The 19014-nt window shown below is 41.3% G+C and overlaps 2 protein-coding genes across 2 annotated transcripts in view; one reads left to right on the top strand and one right to left on the bottom strand.

Moving 5' to 3' along the window:
- The window catches only part of LOC137428074 (protein mono-ADP-ribosyltransferase PARP12), a 1016466-nt gene that overhangs the window by 432296 nt on the left and 565156 nt on the right, over positions 1-19014 (bottom strand). The gene's annotated exons all lie outside the window — the stretch shown is intronic.
- LOC137427941 (beta-1,4-N-acetylgalactosaminyltransferase 3) overlaps positions 1-19014 on the top strand; it is a 236156-nt gene that overhangs the window by 170906 nt on the left and 46236 nt on the right. Inside the window, exons 14-15 of the mRNA XM_078770980.1 lie at positions 5828-5981; positions 7123-7195. Of these exons, the coding sequence (XP_078627106.1) occupies positions 5828-5981; positions 7123-7195 (227 nt within the window). The remainder of the gene's footprint in view (positions 1-5827; positions 5982-7122; positions 7196-19014) is intronic.

Below are 19014 nucleotides of genomic sequence, written 5' to 3'. Positions count from 1 at the left end.
TTCCATATCCCTTTTACCATTAACAGTTTATTTATATGCAGTTTACATATCCCTTTTACCATGAACAGTTTATTTTTATGCAGTTTACATATGCCTTTTATCATTAACAGATTATTTATATGCAGTTTCCATATCCCTTTTACCATTAACAGTTTATTTATATGCAGTTTACATATCCTTTTTACCATTAACAGTTTATTTATATGCAGATCACATTTCCCTTTCACCATTAACAGTTTATTTATATGCACTTCACATTTCCCTTTCACCATTAACAGTTTATTTATATGCAGTTTACATTTCCCTTTCACCATTAACAGTTTATTTATATGCAGTTTATATGTCCCTTTTACCATTAACAGTTTATTTATATGCAGTTTACATATCCCTTTTACCATTAACAGTTTATTTTTATGCCTTTTACCATAAACTTTATTTATAAGCAGTTTACATATCCCCTTTACCATTCACAGTTTATTTATAAGCAGTTTACATATCCCCTTTACCATTAACAGTTTATTTATATGCAGTTTACATATCCCTTTTACCATTAACAGTTTATTTTTATGCCTTTTACCATAAACTTTATTTATAAGCAGTTTACATATCCCCTTTACCATTCACAGTTTATTTATATGCAGTTTATATGTCCCTTTTACCATTAACAGTTTATTTATATGCAGTTTACATATCCCTTTTACCATTAACAGTTTATTTTTATGCCTTTTACCATAAACTTTATTTATAAGCAGTTTACATATCCCCTTTACCATTCACAGTTTATTTATACGAGCAGCGGTACCCGCCCTATGGGCGGGGCTTCAATTGGGAGGCCCAAATGAAAAGGCAAAATATCAGAAATTGAAAGCTTTTTTTATTTTTAACGATTTATATAAGCACCCGTTGAATCATATCACACACAAATCATCAAAATCTAAACAGTACTTGTAGAAATTCAATAAAAGCCACATCGCTGTTTATATCGGTAAATATTATTCCGTCGTGTTTGGAAAAACTGGAAAATTGGAAAAATTGGAGAAAAAAATTGGAAAAACAATATAGCCTATTTTACTCCAGGGTGTCTCAGGATTACCCACCGAAAATTTCGTTGTGATCGGTTCAGCCGTTTTTGCGGTACCTGGGAACAGACGGACGGATGGACAGACGGACAGACATTTTGGTGAATTATAGTAAGATGCAGTTTACATATGCCTTTTACAATGAACAGTTTATATATATGCAGTTTACATATGCCTTTTACCATTAACAGTTATTTATACACAGTTTACATATCCCTTTTACCATTAACAGTTTATTTCTATGCAGTTTACATATGCCTTTTACAATGAACAGTTTATTTCTATGCAGTTTACATATCCCTTTTACCATTAACAGTGTATTTATATGCAGTTTACATATGCCTTTTACCATTAACAGTTTATTTCTATGCAGTTTACATATCCCTTTTACCATTAACAGTGTATTTATATGCAGTTTACATTTGCCTTTTACCATTAACAGTTTATTTATATGCAGTTTACATATCCCTTTTACCATTAACAGTTTATTTGAATGCAGTTTACATATTAGGCCTTTTACCATAAACAGTTTACTTCTATCATGTATTCATTCAAAGTTATTAAAGTTGGACAAGTCCACGTAAATCAATGCCAAGCTTTCTCAAATCACTATTTCAAACAAATTTGTCATAATATTGAAGATATGCATCCACAATTGTTAATTTATGATAGTTTTTTTTTTTGGGGGGATACAAGATCGAGGCTCGTGAAAGAGCAAACATTAATAACACAAAAAGTCAAACCGACACATAAAACACAAAATAAGGAAATAAGGGGAGCGGTAGACAAGATGGGGAGAGAGGGGGAAGGACACAAACACAACATTTGAGAGCAGGGACCGAGAGACATGGAGACATCGAGAGATCTGAGAGAGGGCGAGGGCTTTGGGGGGGGGGGGGCATGGGAAGGGGGCGGTGGGAGAGGTATAAAACATATGGACACTGCCAGGACTTCCAGGAAAGAAGTTGGAATTTCAAACAAGGTGGATCTGGGGTGAATTAGCGGGGGTAGAAAAGATCAAGGTTTTGGATGGGGGAAGATAAGAGATGGTGGTGAACAGCTGTTTTAAAGACCTGGAGGGAGGAGTGGGATTGAAGGGAGTGAGGGAGTTTGTTCCAGAGGCAGGAGAAAAGAGGAATGAAAAAGTGAAGGTGAGCAGAGAGCCGAGATTTCGGCAGTTTAACCCTCAGAGGGTTGCTGGCAGATCTTGTGCGACCTGTAGGAATATTTGGGGGACAGAGCACAGAGAGAGAGCTGGGGGAGCAAGGCCGGAGAGGAGTCGGTAGAAGACAGAAAGACCACCAACCTGCCTGCGGTGAGTGAGTGAAAGGCCCTCGAAGTTAGCTTCATCGCAGGAGATTCCAATGATTCTGAAAGCTTTGGTTTCAACAGCGTGAAGCCGAGCTAGGTGTGAGGCAGGAGCACCGGCCCAGAGGGGGGAACAGCATTCCATTGAGCTGCGGATGAAAGCCTTGTTTGTGGTGAGGAGCTCAGGTGTGCCAAGGAAGGACTTCGCACGACGGAGGATGCCCAGTCGGCGACTGGCTTTGGAGGCCAGCTTGGAAATGTGGTTTTATGGACCGATGAATCAAAATTTGAAATCTTTGGTTCATCACGCAGGGTTTTTGTACACCGTCGAGTATGCGTAAGGATGGTTCCTCAGTGTGTGACACCAACTGTCAAACATGGAGGAGGCAGCGCGATGGTCTGGGGAACTTTTGCTGGATCCAGAGTCGGCGACTTGCACAGAGCGACTGGAACCCTGAACCAAAAGGGCTACCACAGCATTTTGCATCGCCATGCAATACCCTCTGGTATACGCCTAGTTGGTCAGGGGTTCATCCTACAGCAAGATAATGACCCTAAACACACCTCCAGGCTATGTCAAAACTACCTTCGAGGAAAAGAACAAGACGGTCGGCTTCAAATCATGGAATGGCCAGCACAGTCTCCAGACTTAAACCCCATCGAGCTGGTTTGGGATGAACTGGACAGAAGGGTGGAAGCAAAGCAACCTACAAGTGCAACACATTTGTGGGAACTTCTGCAACAGTGTTGGGAAGAACTTCCCGAACAATATTTGATTTCCATTGTAGAAAGAACGCCACGAGTGTGTTCGGCGGTTATACCTGCAAAAGGTGGCTAGTTTGCTGAGTTAAAAAATTAAATTAAATTTTGTTAAACAAAATGATTCTATGATTTCTTTTTTTATCTGCAATTGTTTATTTGTTCTATGCTTAATTTCAGAGTACGTTGAGACATTAAACTGCGTAAATGTCAATAAAAACTGGAAAAAATTGAGGTGTTCTAAAACTTTTGACCGCTAGTGTAGGCCAAAATGTCAACATAGGCCAAATTTCTCAAATTGTCAATTTTCTTCTGATTGACTTGAAATTTGAAGAGGATTTGCATATTTGGTCATTTAATTCAATCACCAATTATTTTTAAGGTCAAATTTGTCTTCGGGATTTCGCAAGTATCGTGCTCCGTCAGACGTCTTTCTTGTTTGTATGCATGATAGAAAAGGGTGGTACTGAGATTGAGGGGTTGGGGACACAACACAGATTTGAAGCATTCAGCCTTCTCATGAGAAGAGTCAGCTGTGGTGCTATTTAAAGACAGGGAAGGGATGGAAGGGGAGCATGCACCAGAGATAGATTTAACAAGGCACCACCAGCTTTTAGAGGACGGAAACGAGTTGGACAGTTCATTCTTGAGGTTTGACATATGTTGTTTTCTGGTTCTCCTGAGGCTCTGGTTCTCTCAACATCACTTGTTGCAGACTTTTTGGAATGCACGAAGATTGCCTTCGGTTGGATTTGCCTTCCAGGAAGAGAAGGCATGCAAGTTGTTTCAGAGCAACTGCCTCACCACAGGATTCAGGGAAGCATGGACAGGATAATTGAAGGCGAGATGGGAAGAATCTGTGCATAAGAGAGAGCAGATTTCTGTGGAGGAATTCCCAGGCTGAATTAATATCAGGGGTAGTTGATATGGGAGACCAGTCCTGAAGAGAGATGGACGCTTGCAGTCTTTGCCAATCTGCCTGAGTGAACTGCCAGACTTGTCGGTGTTGAGGCATCAGTCTGAGAAAGCCAGAGTGATGTTGACCTTCACAATCATGTTATCAGATGAACTAATTGGAGCACAGGAAGAGCAGGAGACATTTGCGGAGAAGTTAGTCATCACCAAGCCCAGAAGGGAGTATTTGCCATTGGGAGATTTAGTCAGTCACAAGGAGACACAGAAGTCCTTTGCTGAAATGCCATGGCTGGTGAGATGTACGAACATCCAGCCAATTTGCATGGTGACAATTTAAATTACCACATATGAGGAAGAGAGAGTTGAGATGAGTGGTTAAAAGATGGTCCATGTTGTCTGAGAGAGAGAGAGAGCGATGTAGATGGAGTCGTCAATCTTTGGAGGACAGGACAACACACAGACAAACAAGAGGGGAGGAGACGTCGCAGCCAGAGGTATTCCTGGGGTTGGGAGGTGTAAGATCAGTGCAAGGGCAGTGAGTGATACATTGAGTTATTGATGTGAAGTGCAAACGGAATAGATTTGCAGGTGTCTGTTGAAGTTAAGCATCGCAAATACCTACTTCCTGAGTTCAATGGTGGAATCGTTTTTTTCTGCAGAAATTCTGTTCTTTAGCCGAGTTATGCATATTTTATTTTGAACAATTTGTGATCCGGACAAACCTCCATATCTTTTCGTCTCGTTTTCTTTCTCGTTCTTATCACATCCGCACAAGTTGGTGTTGTTTCTTTACATTTTTCATATTTTATCTCTCCCTGTTCTCCATCAGAATTTACCAAAGTCAGTTGACCTTTCTTATTTGTTTTCTAATCATTTCAAAACCCCATGTAAGGCTGTCTGGCATCAAAATGATCAGGACTGAAGGCATCACAACAGATTACACAATATTGAGTTGGACAAATCTAGTACTTCCTTGTTAGGCAAATGGATTCTGACTATTGCTGCATTTTTGTTTGGTCGTTTGGGGAAAAATACAAAGTTACGTCATCCTTCCTCTTATATGAACAACATCAAATTATCCACCTCTTCTGAAGCTTCGTAAAACATGGAACAAAATTTCTTGGAAGAAAGGCCTAATGGATACCCACTCTAATGCTGAACCTGAGAAAGAGCCTTAAACGCAATACATCATTTGTGGCTTGTTTTTCAGAGTGAATTTTCGGGTGAGGGCAGAGCATTCAATATCTGCTGTGCTATTGCAATGTCTGAAATAAGTGTTGAAGAGTACATTGTCATACGTTTAATGTTTGTCATTCATGTTGTTTGGTATCCGCTTAAGCATTAAGCCTAGGTAGGTGAGATTGTGGAAGTGGCCCCTGATGGCAAAATTCGTGGTTTGCAAGTTTGGAACATAGTTTAAAAACAAGCCAATATTTGTTGTTTGGAGCATCCCAGACAATCAATCACAAGCTGACAGATGTGACTTTCATTCTACTTGAAATTCACGATCGAGTTTCTGAAACGCCAATAAATCAATGGACTACGTCGATCATTGAAGGTCACTTTTCATGTCAGTTTCCCCTTAAAAGACGATGTTCATCAACATTATTTACTCTGACATTTATAAAATACTTGAACCAAGCTAAACTAGTTGCGTAATAATGAGAAATACTGTGGGTGGTCGTATTGGGAAGAAATGATGACCCACTCGTGGGGTGGAGGCACATTAGGTTTTGGTGTGCAGTGACATTGTGTGTGTTGTGCAGTGAGAAACCAAGCTTGTTGGTTGCTCCGACTCATCTCAGAGTTTGAGAGGCTCTTCGTTGCCACTGGCGATGCGGACTTCAGCCTGGTGCTTGCTGATGGCTCGAGTGACGATATGGTGGTGGAAAAGGCTCTCAAACGCAGCTCTCTGCCGAGGTTGGTTACAATATCAACTTGTGCAAATACTGTACATGTGGTCATTGTACACGACCTTTTTTGGATGGTGCTCCATGGTAATTCCATGTAGAGAGCTATTTCTATCTCTCCTCACCCCCTGGCCTTTCCCCAACATTGCAATATAATGTCTTCTCTCATCCATTTCTCAGAAATGGTCTGCAATGCACTTTATGGAAAACATTACCATTTCTGTGATAACTAAATAAAGCTCTAATGACAATGAAGGATTTATATGTTAATATCGATTGTAATACCTTTGTAAACAGCAAGTAATTACCCCCACTGAGTAAGAGCATCAAAAATTGCGGTAATCCCATATCATTGCAGAGTGTGAGCAGGAATTTGTTTCTGTTGTCAGGGAATTGGTTTCTAATGGGAATTTGTTTCTAAAAAAAAGGCTGTTGGAGGGAATTTGTTTCTAATAGAGTATGGAATATTTAAGGAGTCCCCTCCCAATTGACGTTTGACAGTGTAGTGGCAGGGACATGTGGAAATTCCATGTAATGTAAAATGTGACTTCGAGTCCTCAACCCCTTTCTTCTTGAAGTCTGCATCCCATCCCCTCCCAACTCCAAGTCCACATCACTACCCTCTCCCAACTCTAATTCCGCATCCCTACCCTCACCCAACTCAAATTCCACATCTCTCCCAACTCCAATTCCAATTCGACATCCCATCCCCTCCCAACTCCAAGTCCACATCACTACCCCCTCCCAACTCTAATTCCGCATCCCTACCCTCACGCAACTCAAATTCCACATCTCTCCCAACTCCAATTCCAATTCCATATCTCTCGTTCTCTCCAACCTCCAATTCCACATCCCTATCCCCTCCCAACTCGAAGTCCACGTCCATCCTCTTCTACCAAATCCAACACCGCATACCTCCTCCCTCCGATCTCCAAGTATAGACTTAAACACTGTGCAGGGTATTATGTTCTTTGAACTCTCCAGTTATATTTATTTTACAATTAATACTCCAATTTATCATCTTCATGTTGTATTTATCATCTCCATGTTGTATTTATTACACATTGCATATATAATTATTCTATACATCTTGCACAAGGACAGATGAGATTTATTTGATTTGTTGCAACATTGTACCAAATGGGTTGCAGATACCATTACGTGCGTTTAAACGGACGTTTTCAACGTGCAGCTGCACTCCAGGCAGGGGCAGATCTCATCACTGTACGTATGTACTTCGATAAAACGCACCACCAATTGTACATGAAAAGCCCCACACTTTATTGTTCTGTTCAATTCCTCTCTATCAAATACAAACAAAAAGTGTAAGAAAGCAAATGGTAGCAACAAAATGGTTGTGGTTTCTGTTAGAATAGGCCAGGGTCACTCCAGCTTGCTAAAAACCTGTACTTGTTTGGAGTAGTCTTATCGTGTTCCCTTCTGACCCCTTGGTCATGATGTGGGGAATCTATCTTCAAATACCATATACACCAGATGTGTTTATCCATCATCTACTAAAGTCCATATAATTAATGGAAAACTACACTGATGTCGACTTATGTTTCTCTGTCATAGGGGTGGTGTGAGCTCCTCCATGAACCACAAATACCATTTTTTAGATCTTTGGTATGACTCGGCCGGGGTTTGAACCACGGACCTCCCTGATTCAGAGAGGAAGCTCCAACCATTATGCCACCAAGTCTGGTTCCATGAGCTTTAGTTCATTGTAAAACAAGCAACAAAATGCTCTTGAACATGAAATCCATGACCAACGTCTTTGAGCAGAAAACAAAGAAAAAAAAAAACAACTCTTGGTGAAAATAATTTTAAAGATGTGAAATGTTTTGTAATCAGGTTTTCTGTTTTGCTTGTGGTGATTGGTGATCAGTAGGTACCTAGTCTGATGACTGATGTATTGGGATGGTTCCAATGATGTAGTGTCACTATGCATCGCAAGTAAAAACTAGATGGTGTTCATGGAATACTTACCCTGCGCAGTCGACTTGGTGCGAGCCACCTCTTGTGTTTTTTGTTTTTTTTTTGTTTTTTTTATTTGATCCAATATGGCTGCCAGACCACGTGACCAATGAAATCATAAATTTACATTCTCCAATATAATTGTTGCGTAGATCACACTCAATAAATTTCAAACTGATCGAACTAAGCATGGTACTTGTCGAATTATGACATCATAATGAAGGCACCAATGACATCGTTAAGAACACTTATTGCCCATGCAAAATTATTTACGTTTCAATTTACGTTTCAAATTTACGTGAGCCACGTTTCAATTTTTTCAATGGAGCGGTTTCAGAGATATAGAGGTTCAAGGTTTTTCAATTTTTTTTAAAGATGGCGCCCGTACCATGTGACTTGTGACGTTTATAATTATCACTATAGCCCGTAATATCTACACGAGTAGTCACATACTATTGTGAAAATTTTGTGTCAATCGCAACGTTTGCCGAGAAAATTATTAAATTCATTTAAATTAGACAAGGTGGCGCCCATACGTGACCGAGGATGTCATAATTATCACTACAAAATTTTACACAAGTAGATGCATCCTATGGCGAAAATTTTGTGTCAATCGGACCAACACTTTCTGAGAAAAATAATTTTAAATATGCAGACACGTACATTCATATGTGATTATAACCGATCGCTTAACCTCGATTTTCGCTTAGCGAGTGCAGGGTAACAAATGTATGTCCACCATGCTGATGGTACACTCGTCAACTTGAGGGGCCCACAATTGAATTCTGAGTTTTCAAAGTATTTTGATGATTTACTGGCAGATGCAAGGCATAGGTATAGACTGAGATTACTTGTATGGATCAATGTCTCCACATAAACTTGAAGAAAGCGGATTTTGCAGCTGACAACATCAAATTATGGCGTGAAACAGGTGATTATTTAGATATTAGAATAGAAACTATGTAAGATAGAAAGACGATACAAATGATACGGACTGACACAAGAGCCAAAGGTCCCTGCCCAAGATGGATGACAGGAAAGGCAGCCCAAATTGCACAAATACAAAGGATACAAGCTCGAAACTAAAATAGGAAATGGATTGAAAAATGCTTCACAGAGCTCATAAAGTTTATGATTATTTATTGGGTTAGAACAAACCGTTTACTGCACAATTCCTATAATTCAAATTGCATAAAAACTTGTGAAGAACAATGCAGTGAGTGTCATGACTGCACAAAAGGAACATTATGGATTTTATAAGTGAATCGATAAGCATCGACAAGGGAAATGAGGTGGAATACATATGAAAAATACGGACTGGCCTTGCCAGTGGAGCCGTTTGCTCCGATGCTCGGATGACCGATTAACATCCAAAAGGTCTGCGTCTCAATTTCCAAGGCATTACACGTCTCGAAACTACATCCAATTTACCAATTAATGTACACCCGACATCATGCACAAACCTTAAAAGGGGGGAAAAACAGAGCAATTGCATCCAACAAAAGAGAGAGCAAAAAACGCAATTAGGTTTTCTCAAAATTCATTATTGATAATAACATTAGTGAAACAATGCTCGTGTGAACCGATTTGTCTACTCTCATAAATATATAAGATATGCATAAGCAGAGACTTGATGAAAATGAATTGAAAAATTATTAAAATACTTAAAAATAAATGGAGTAACATACAAGGGGTAAATAATAGATTGCGGAGAAATAAGCTGACATCAACAACATCGTAGAAATCAAAAGAGTTGAAAGGTGATTTTCAATCAATATGTCACTTTTGAAAGGACATACAGTGCATTCAGAAAGTATTCACACCCCTTCACATTTTTCACATTTTGTTATGTTGCAGCCTTGTGCTGAAATCGTTTAAATTCATATTTTCCCTCATCAATCTACACTCAATACCCCATAATGACAAAGAGCAAACAGGATTTTAGAAAGTTTTGCAAATTTATTAAAAAGAAAAAACTGAAATATCACATTGACAAAAGTAATCATACCCTTTGCTATGACACATGAAATTTAGCTCAGGTGCCTCCCATTTCTCTTGATCATCTTTGACATGTTTCTACATCTTGATTGGAGTCCACTTGTGGTAAATTCAATTGATTGGACATGATTTGGAAAGGCACACACCTGTCTATATAAGGTCTCTCAGCTGACAATGCATATCAGAGCAAAAACCAAGCCAGAGTTTGGAACAACCAGGACTCTTCCTAGAGCTGGCCGCCCGTCCAAACTGAGCAATTGGGGGAGAAGGGCCTTGGTAAGAGAGGTGAGTGGCCAGACGGAAGCCTCTCCTCAGTGAAAGACACATGAAAGCCCGCTTGGAGTTTGCAAAAAATCACCGAAAGGGCTCTCAGACTGTGAGAAACAAGATTCTGTTGTCTGATGAAACCAAGATTCAACTGTTTGGTTTCCGTCTGGCCACACTGCCATAAAGCCCAGATCTGTGGATTGTTGCAGTGATGGTTGTCCTTCTGGAAGTTTCTCCCATCTCCACACAGGATCTCTGGAGCTCAGCCAGAGTGACCATCGGGTTCTTGGTCACCTCTGGACCTCAGTGTGGACCTCAAACATCTGGGGTCTTCACTCAAACCTGAGTGATCTCTCCATACAGGTTGCTTCTGACAAACCAGAATTAATGTGCTTAACAGAAACTTTCCTCCTTTAAGATGTCTCTGATTCCTTAATATCTCTCCCTGGTTACTCCCTCCTCCGGTATGATAGATCTGAGCCGCCTCGTCCTGGAGGAGGGGTTGCGATCTTTATCAAAAACTCTCTTTCTCACTCTCCTTGCACTGCCCTCTCTCCACCCCACCCCCCAGGAGTACCTCTGGCTATGGCTTCCTCTCCGCTCCCACCTTTTGTTCATATGTGTCGCACAAGATCTGCCAGCAACCCTCTGATGGTTAAACTGCCGAAATCTCGGCTCTCCGCTCACCTTCACTCTTTCATTCCTCTTTTCTCCCGCCTCTGGAACAAACTCCCTCACTCCCTTCAATCCCACTCCTCCCTCCAGGTCTTTAAAACAGCTGTTCACCACCATCTCTTATCTTCCCCCATCCAAAACCTTGATCTTTTCTACCCCCGCTAATTCACCCCAGATCCACCTTGTTTGAAATTCCAACTTCTTTCCTGGAAGTCCTGGCAGTGTCCATATGTTTTATACCTCTCCCACTGCCCCCTTCCCACGCCCCCCCCCCCCCCCCCAAAGCCCTCGCCCTCTCTCAGATCTCTCGATGTCTCCATGTCTCTCGGTCTCTGCTCTCAAATGTTGTGTTTGTGTCCTTCCCCCTCTCTCCCCATCTTGTCTACCGCTCCCTATGTTATATGTTTTATGTGTCGGTTTGTCTTTCTGTGTGTTCATGTGATTAATGTTCGCTCTTTCACGAGCCTCGATATTGTATACAAAAAAAAAAAAAAAAAAAAAAAAAAAAAAAAAAAAGTGTTCTGTACCGTCCTTCAAACAGTGATGACTCCATTTACATTTCACTGGCTGTCAACATGGACCAACTTCTATCAACTCTTCCCAACTCTCTCTTCCTCATATGTGGTGACTTCAACTGTCATCATCCCATCTGGCTGGGTGTGGGTTCCTCTCTCAACAGCCATGGCACCTCAGCAAAGGACTTCTGTGACTCATTGGGACTGACAAAATCTGTCAATTTCCCGACCCGGATCTCAGTCAATGGAGTATCTTCTCTTCTAGACTTGGTTATGACATACTTCCGTGCAAATGTCTGCTGCTCTTCTTCTGCTCCAATCGGTTCTTCTGATCATGTGCTTGTTAAAGTGGACATCTCTCTGGCCATTCTCAGAGCGCCTCCTCAGCGCCGACGAGTCTGGCATTTCACTCAGGTTGAATGGCACGGTCTGCAAGCAGCCATTAATCATCTGGACTGGTCTCCCATCTCTACTGCCTCTGACATCAATTCTTCCTGGGAATTCTTCCAAAGCAAACTGCTCTCTCTCATGCACAGATTTATCCCATCTCATCTTCAGTTGTCTTACCCTTCCTCCCATCCATGGTACACTGAATCTTGTGGTGAGACAGTTGCCCTGAAACAACTTGCCTTTGCCTCTTGGAAGGCAAATCCAACTGAAGGCAATCTCAGTTCCTTCCACCAAGCTCGGAACAAGTGTGTGTCTACCCTCAGAAGTGCCAGGAAGCACGATCTCTCTACCCTCAAGAATGAACTCTCAAACCTGTCTCCCTCTTCCAAATCCTGGTGGCGTCTAGTCAAATCTGTTTCTGGTGTCCCCCTCCTCGCCTCCCTTACCTCAAATGGCTACACAGCTGACCCCGCACATGACAAAGCCGAATGTCTCAACTCTGTGTTTACCTCAAAATCTTGTGTCCCAAACCCATTTCTCTCTGTACCCACCACACCCAGTTGAACCCAGCTGCTCCTGGACTCTGTGTCCTTCTGTCCTGACAAGGTGGAGAAGTTTCTGTCAAACGTCGACTCTGATTCTGCAACTGGACCAGACGGCATCAGCCCACGGGTCCGAAAATCCTGCTCTGCCACTCGTTCACACCCTCTGTTCTCTTCACCCTCTCTTTTGCTCAAGGTCATCTGCCATCAGCTTATAAATCAGCCAGCATTACTGCTTTACACAAAACGGTGCAAAAACAGATTCTTGCAAGGACAGACCAATCAGCCTGCTCCCAATTATCAGCAAGTCATGGAATCCATCATTGCTTTGGATATCAAATCCTTCGTCTTCTCCAATGGCTTGATCTCGGATCATAAATTTGGATTCAGACCAGGTCATTCTACTCTGGACATGCTGCTTCTGCTGTTTCAACAATGGATGGAGGTCCTTAAAACCAAACAGGAAATCAGAGCTTTCTCCCTTGACATATCACGTGCCTTCGATACAGTTTGGCACCCCGCTCTGCTCACCAAACTCTCCTTCTATGGTATGCATGGAATACTCCACACATGGCTTGGGGACTTCTTCTCTGGTCGTATTCAACGTGTGGCCCTGAATGGATTTCTCTCATCTCCTCTTCCTGTTCAGGCTGGAGTTCCCCAAGGCAATGTTCTGGGCCCTGTGCTTTTCTGGTCTTCATCAATGATCTCTCCGACTCTATGGAAAACCCTCTCTATCTCTTTGCAGATGACTCCACTCTCTGCCGCTCCACACCTCATCCGTCAGATCGGCAGTCTGTAGCCTCCTCACTCTCCGCAGACCTTGACAAAATCACTTGTCACTCCGTGTCACTCCTACCCTGAAAGTTTCGTTTCAATCGGACATGTGGTTGCTGAGAAAGATGAGGTTTAGCCCGTACGGATGGACGGACAACAACCCGAAAACAAAATGCCTCTGGCCACCTTCGGGGGCGAAGGCATAAAAAGTTGTTTTGTGTTAATTTGGTCACAATCCAAAAACGTAGGTCAAGGACAAAATTCAAACATTAAGTGCACAACTGCAATGCAGATACACAATTATGATGCAATAACATGTTTGAAAGGCCAAATGGTCTTTGAGACTCCACATTAGCAAAATTAGGCGAAGACGAAAAACATGTTTTTTTTCAGACTGCCATTTGACCTTGATCTTTAACCCAGAGGGGTATGATGTAAATTAAGTGTATATGCGCCGAAGTGCTAAATCTAAACTATCTATAGAGGGCAATTTCATGACCATATAATTAGGTGAAGGTCAAAAAATGATGTCAACCATGCGTACCTTTTATTCTCATTATTGATGCAAAATTTGATTTTGATATTGATACAGCTCGAACATTGGCAGAAAAAGGTGGTTTAGTGGATGGTTTAGTACTCCTCGGGTTATTATTTAGTTATTCGTATGCAGCCTGTGACTGCTTGGCTGCATCATTTTTGGGGGCAGGACATGCATTGCCCCCTTACTAGCTAGCTGGTAATCATTTTGCCCACCTCGGAAGGATGACAGGCTGAGATGACCCGCCTGGTGTTAATTACACGGCACGGCAGGTGCTTGGACTTAAGACCCTAGGTCCTAAGATATTAAGCCAGCCACCTTAACCATTAAGCCAACACCAGGCTTACTCCGAGGGTTGTAAGAGCTTGACCTTTAACTCAGAGGAGTATAATATAAATTAAGTGTAAATGTGTCTTGCTTTCGGTTATTTAGAGGGCAATTCCGTTCTGATTGGAAAACCCTTGGTCGAGTTATGGTGAAAAATGTTAAAATGTCCATAATTAGGTCATGACCTTTAAATAGGTCAATGGCAAATAATTTATGGGACAAACCTCAGCCGAATTCTGGTGAAAAAATGGCAAAATGTGTATAATTAGGTCATCACCTTAAAATAGGTCAAGGTCAAAATTATGTCATCCCCAGATACTTTTCCCAGAACATACACCCCCAGAACTATTCACATTAGTGATGCTAAATTTCATTCAGAAGGTCCCCTGTCGGCTCTGAGATACAGCTTGGAAATTTCAGAAATTCGGAGTGCAGGAAGAAGGAAAAAACAACAACAACCTAAATGGTGGTTTAGTACTCCGAAGGGTCTAAGAAACTCTGGGGTACCATTAAAAAATGGGGGTGCTAATTGTAGAAACAAACACGACAACAGCTATAAGCCTCCCACAATCTGTGGAGCAGTCTTAATGATGTGATCAAACTCACGCGCATCACCTGCACTGCCCTGATTCATATCTGGGGATAAAATTGAAAACAAAACCCCAAAAAAACTTTTAGTTTAAACAACCCCCCCCCCCCCCAAAAAAAAAACAAAAAAAAACGTTAGCATAGTAAATGCTCTGGCAGCACCAACGGTCTGCCAATGACATGGTGCATGATGTTGATGATTATGAATATCACTTGCATTTCCCTTTGCTCAGTAACAGTGTATTCCGATAACTTTCAGTAAAAAATAAACTTTGGACAACAATCATTGTCCTATGATTATGGAGCCATTTATGTGTTAGTTTGTCAGATTGATACACAGCACACTTACCCTTGAGTTGTCTGGTCTGGTTTCGATTCTTAACCCGACTATAAACTGTCAGACGTTAAACTGCCTGCTAGCATTTTCGGTGGACGTTTTAAAGATCCCACAGTGTATTTCACGGATTGTAAGTAAGTGAGTTATCACCGACATCTTGGATTCCAAATTCTCGTCGAAATCGGCTACATTCGACCGTCAGCCAGGCGGTTCGCGAATGATTTGGACCAAAAACTCCATGGAGGCTTGGGGGCGGCGTGATGACCCCTTTTGATCCTATAATTTCGTTTATTTCTGAAATATCAAATGCACTGGGTGACAAACAAAGGACATTGGCAGCAGAGACGACACACAACGTGAAAATCTAAACATGCAAAAATAAAGCAGCAAAAATAAAGCAGCAAAAATGACGCAGCAAAAAAAAAGAAGCAAAAATGCAGCAGCAAAAATAAAGAAGCAAAAATTAAGCAGCAAAAATAAAGCAGCAAAAATAAAGCAGCAAAAATAAACAAGCATAAGTAAAGCAGCAAAAATAAACAACGAAAAATAAACAAGAAAAAAATAAACAAGCAAAAATAAAGCAGCAAAAATAAAGCAGCAAAAATAAAGCAGGAAAATAAAGCAGCAAAAAAATCACGAAAATAAACAAGGAAAAATAAAGCAGCAAAAATAAAGTAGCAAAAATAAACAAGCAAAAATAAACAAGGAAAAATAAACAAGAAAAAAATTAACAAGCAAAAATAAAGCAGCAAAAATAAAGCAACAAAAATAAAGCAGCAAAAATAAAGCAGGAAAATAAACAAGGAAAAATAAAGCAGCAAAAATAAAGCAGTAAAAATAAAGCAGCAAACATAAAGCAGCAACAATAAAGCAGCAAACATAAAGCAGTAAAAAATAAACAAGGAAAAATAAAGCAGCAAACATAAAGCAGCAAAAATAAACGAGCAAAAATAAAGCAGCAAAAATAGAAAAGCAAAAATGAAGCAGCAAATATAAAGAAGTAAAAATTAAGCAGCAAAAATAAACAAGCAAAACTAAAGCAGCAAAAATAAACAAGCAAAACTAAAGTAGCAAAAACAAACAAGCAAAAATAAACAAGCAAAAATAAAGAAAAATAAACAAGCAAAAATAAACAAGCAAAAATGAAGCAGCAAAAATAAAGCAGCAAAAATAAACAAGGAAAAATAAAGCAGCAAAAATAAAGCAGCAAAAATAAAGCAACAACAATAAAGCAGCAAAAATAAAGCAGCAACAATAAAGCAGCAAAAATAAAGCAGCAAAAATAAACAAGCAAAAATAAAGCAGCAAAATATTGTTTATAATATTTAAAGAAAATGGGGAAGGCCACTTCAAACAAGTGGTAAGTTTCTTTGCGGTTTCCCCGGAGTTTCTGCCGCAGTGTGGGATGCTGGACGGAATCGATCCCGCAGGTGACTTCGGACCATCTGCCTGTCCTGCCTTGCAGTGGTGACTCTTGGCCTCCCTGATCGAGGTCTGTCATCTGCAGAGTTGTGGAGGGTGTCTCTGTCCACCAGGGCCGATATCGTCTGGTGTGAACAACCAAGGCGACGTGCCACCTCACGGTAGCTCAGTCCGCCTTGCAGCATGCCCAGGGCACGCTGCCGTTGATCGCTTGACAATCGTGGCATGTTGATTGAAATGCCCATTTTGCACTGGCCTTTTTAAAGCCAATATCAAGACATCACGTGCAGCTCATTAAAATCATCCCGTACCCCTTGGCTAATCACTGACAGTCAAAACGGCTGTTCAACAGCTGTACTATGAAGTGACCATTGAAGGTTCAAGTGACCATCCGTGACCGTTTTGTCTGACAGTGAGGACACTATTGTCCACAAATAAGTTCACACATTTACTACACGCAGTGTTATTGTTGATATTTAAAGGTTTCAAAGGTGGTAAGTTTCTTTTGCGTTTCAGTATACGTATGTATCTGCATTTTGTTAAGAGCGTACATCGAAAACCATGCAACGGAGGAAATTGAAACTTCACCACATGTTACAAGACCATTTGATTTGATAAAAGTGAAATTATCAGTCACGTTGTCTGGCAGCCATATTAGATCAAAGAAATAAAAATCAAACCGTTAAAAAATAGAAGAGTTGACTCAAACCAAGTCCTTCCCAATACTGTGCGGGGTAAGTATTCGATGAAAACTATCTAGTTTTACAACAATTGCAACCTTTTATCCCAAGCATTTATATAATCATTATTTCATACTTTATATTAGGCCACAGACTCAATTAGGAGCCACTGTAATTGAACAATGTTGAAATTATAATATGACCTTTGATGGTGTCACCAGCACATCAGAATAATTGCAATACAACTGATTTGCTACCATCACTTACCTCCAATCATTACAGGAATGCTCCATAGCACAACAGTGCAGGTCCACCTGCACAGCGGTGTTATGGAACATTACAACGTTGGCAGACAGGCCCAGGGATATCCATAACCATAAGCAGGGCAGACTGAGCAATAGCCATGACCATAAGCAGACTGAGCGATATCTATAACCAGAGGCAGACTCAGTGATATCCACAATCATATGCAGAATCAGTGATATCTATAACCAGAGGCACACTCAGTGATATCCACAATCATATGCAGACTCAGTGATATCTATAACCAGAGGCAAACTCAGTGATATCCACAATCATATGCAGACTGAGCAATAGCCATAACCATAAGCAGACTGAGCGATAGCCATAACCATGGGCAGACTGAACAATAGCCATAACCATTGACAGACTGAGCAATAGCCATAACCATTGACAAACTGAGCAATAGCCATAACCATTGACAGAATGATCAATAGCCATAACCATTGGCAGACTGAGCAATAGCCATAACCATTGACAGACTGAGCAATAGCCATAACCATTGGCAGACTGAGCAATAGCCATAACCATTGGCAGACTGAGCAATAGCCATAACCATTGACAGACTGAGCAATAGCCATAACCATTGGCAGACTGAGCAATAGCCATAACCATTGGCAGACTGAGCAATAGCCATAACCATTGGCAGACTGAGCAATAGCCATAACCATTGGCAAACTAAGCGATAGCCATAACCATTGGCAGACTGAGCGATAGCCATAACCATTGGCAGACTGAGCGATAGCCATAACCATTGGCAGACTGAGCGATAGCCATAACCATTGGCAAACTGAGCGATAGCCATAACCATCTGTTGAGCCATAACCATAGCCATAAACAGTCAAATCTGTTTCTGGTGTTTGTTCCCCCTCCATCCCCTCCCTCACCTCAAACGGCTTAACGGCTGACTCCGCACGTGAAAAAGCTGAATGCCTCAACTCTGTGTTTGCCTCTAAATCTTGTGTCCCAAACCCATCCCTCTCTGTACCCACCGTACCCAGTCGTACCCAGCTGCTCCTGGACTCTGTGTCCTTTCCTCCTGACAAGGTGGAAAAGTTTCTGTCAACCCTCGACTCTGATTCTGCAACTGGTCCTGACGGCATCAGCCCACGGGTCCTAAAATCATGTGCTTCCGCTCTTTCACTCCCTCTTTCTGTTCTCTTCACCCTCTCTTTTGCTCAAGGTCATCTGCCATCTGCTTGGAAATCAGCCAACATCACCGCTTTGCACAAAAAAGGTGCAAAAACAGATCCCAGCAACTACAGACCAATCAGCCTTCTCCCAATTATCAGCAAAGTCATGGAATCCATCATTGCTTCAGATATGAAATCTTTCCTCTTCTCCAATGGCTTGATCTCTGATCATCAATTTGGTTTCAGACCTGGTCACTCTACTCTGGACATGCTGCTTCTGCTTTCTCAACAATGGATGGAGGTCCTCAACGCCAAACAGGAAATTAGAGCCGTCTCCCTTGACATTTCACGTGCCTTCGATACGGTCTGGCACCCTGCTCTGCTCACCAAACTCTTCTCCTTTGGTATCCATGGAAATCTCCATGCATGGCTGGCGGACTTCCTCTCTGGTCGTAGTCAACGTGTGGCCCTGAATGGGTTTCTCTCATCTCCTCCTCCTGTTCAGGCTGGAGTTCCCCAAGGTAGTGTTCTGGGCCCTGTGCTTTTTCTGGTCTTCATCAATGATCTCTCTGACTCT

Source organism: Myxine glutinosa, chromosome 1 (assembly GCF_964187855.1).
Source record: "Myxine glutinosa chromosome 1, kmMyxGlut1.1, whole genome shotgun sequence".
NCBI lineage: Eukaryota > Metazoa > Chordata > Myxini > Myxiniformes > Myxinidae > Myxine > Myxine glutinosa.
Note: the sequence above shows the minus strand (reverse complement) of the source record. Positions and strands in the feature narration are given on the sequence as shown.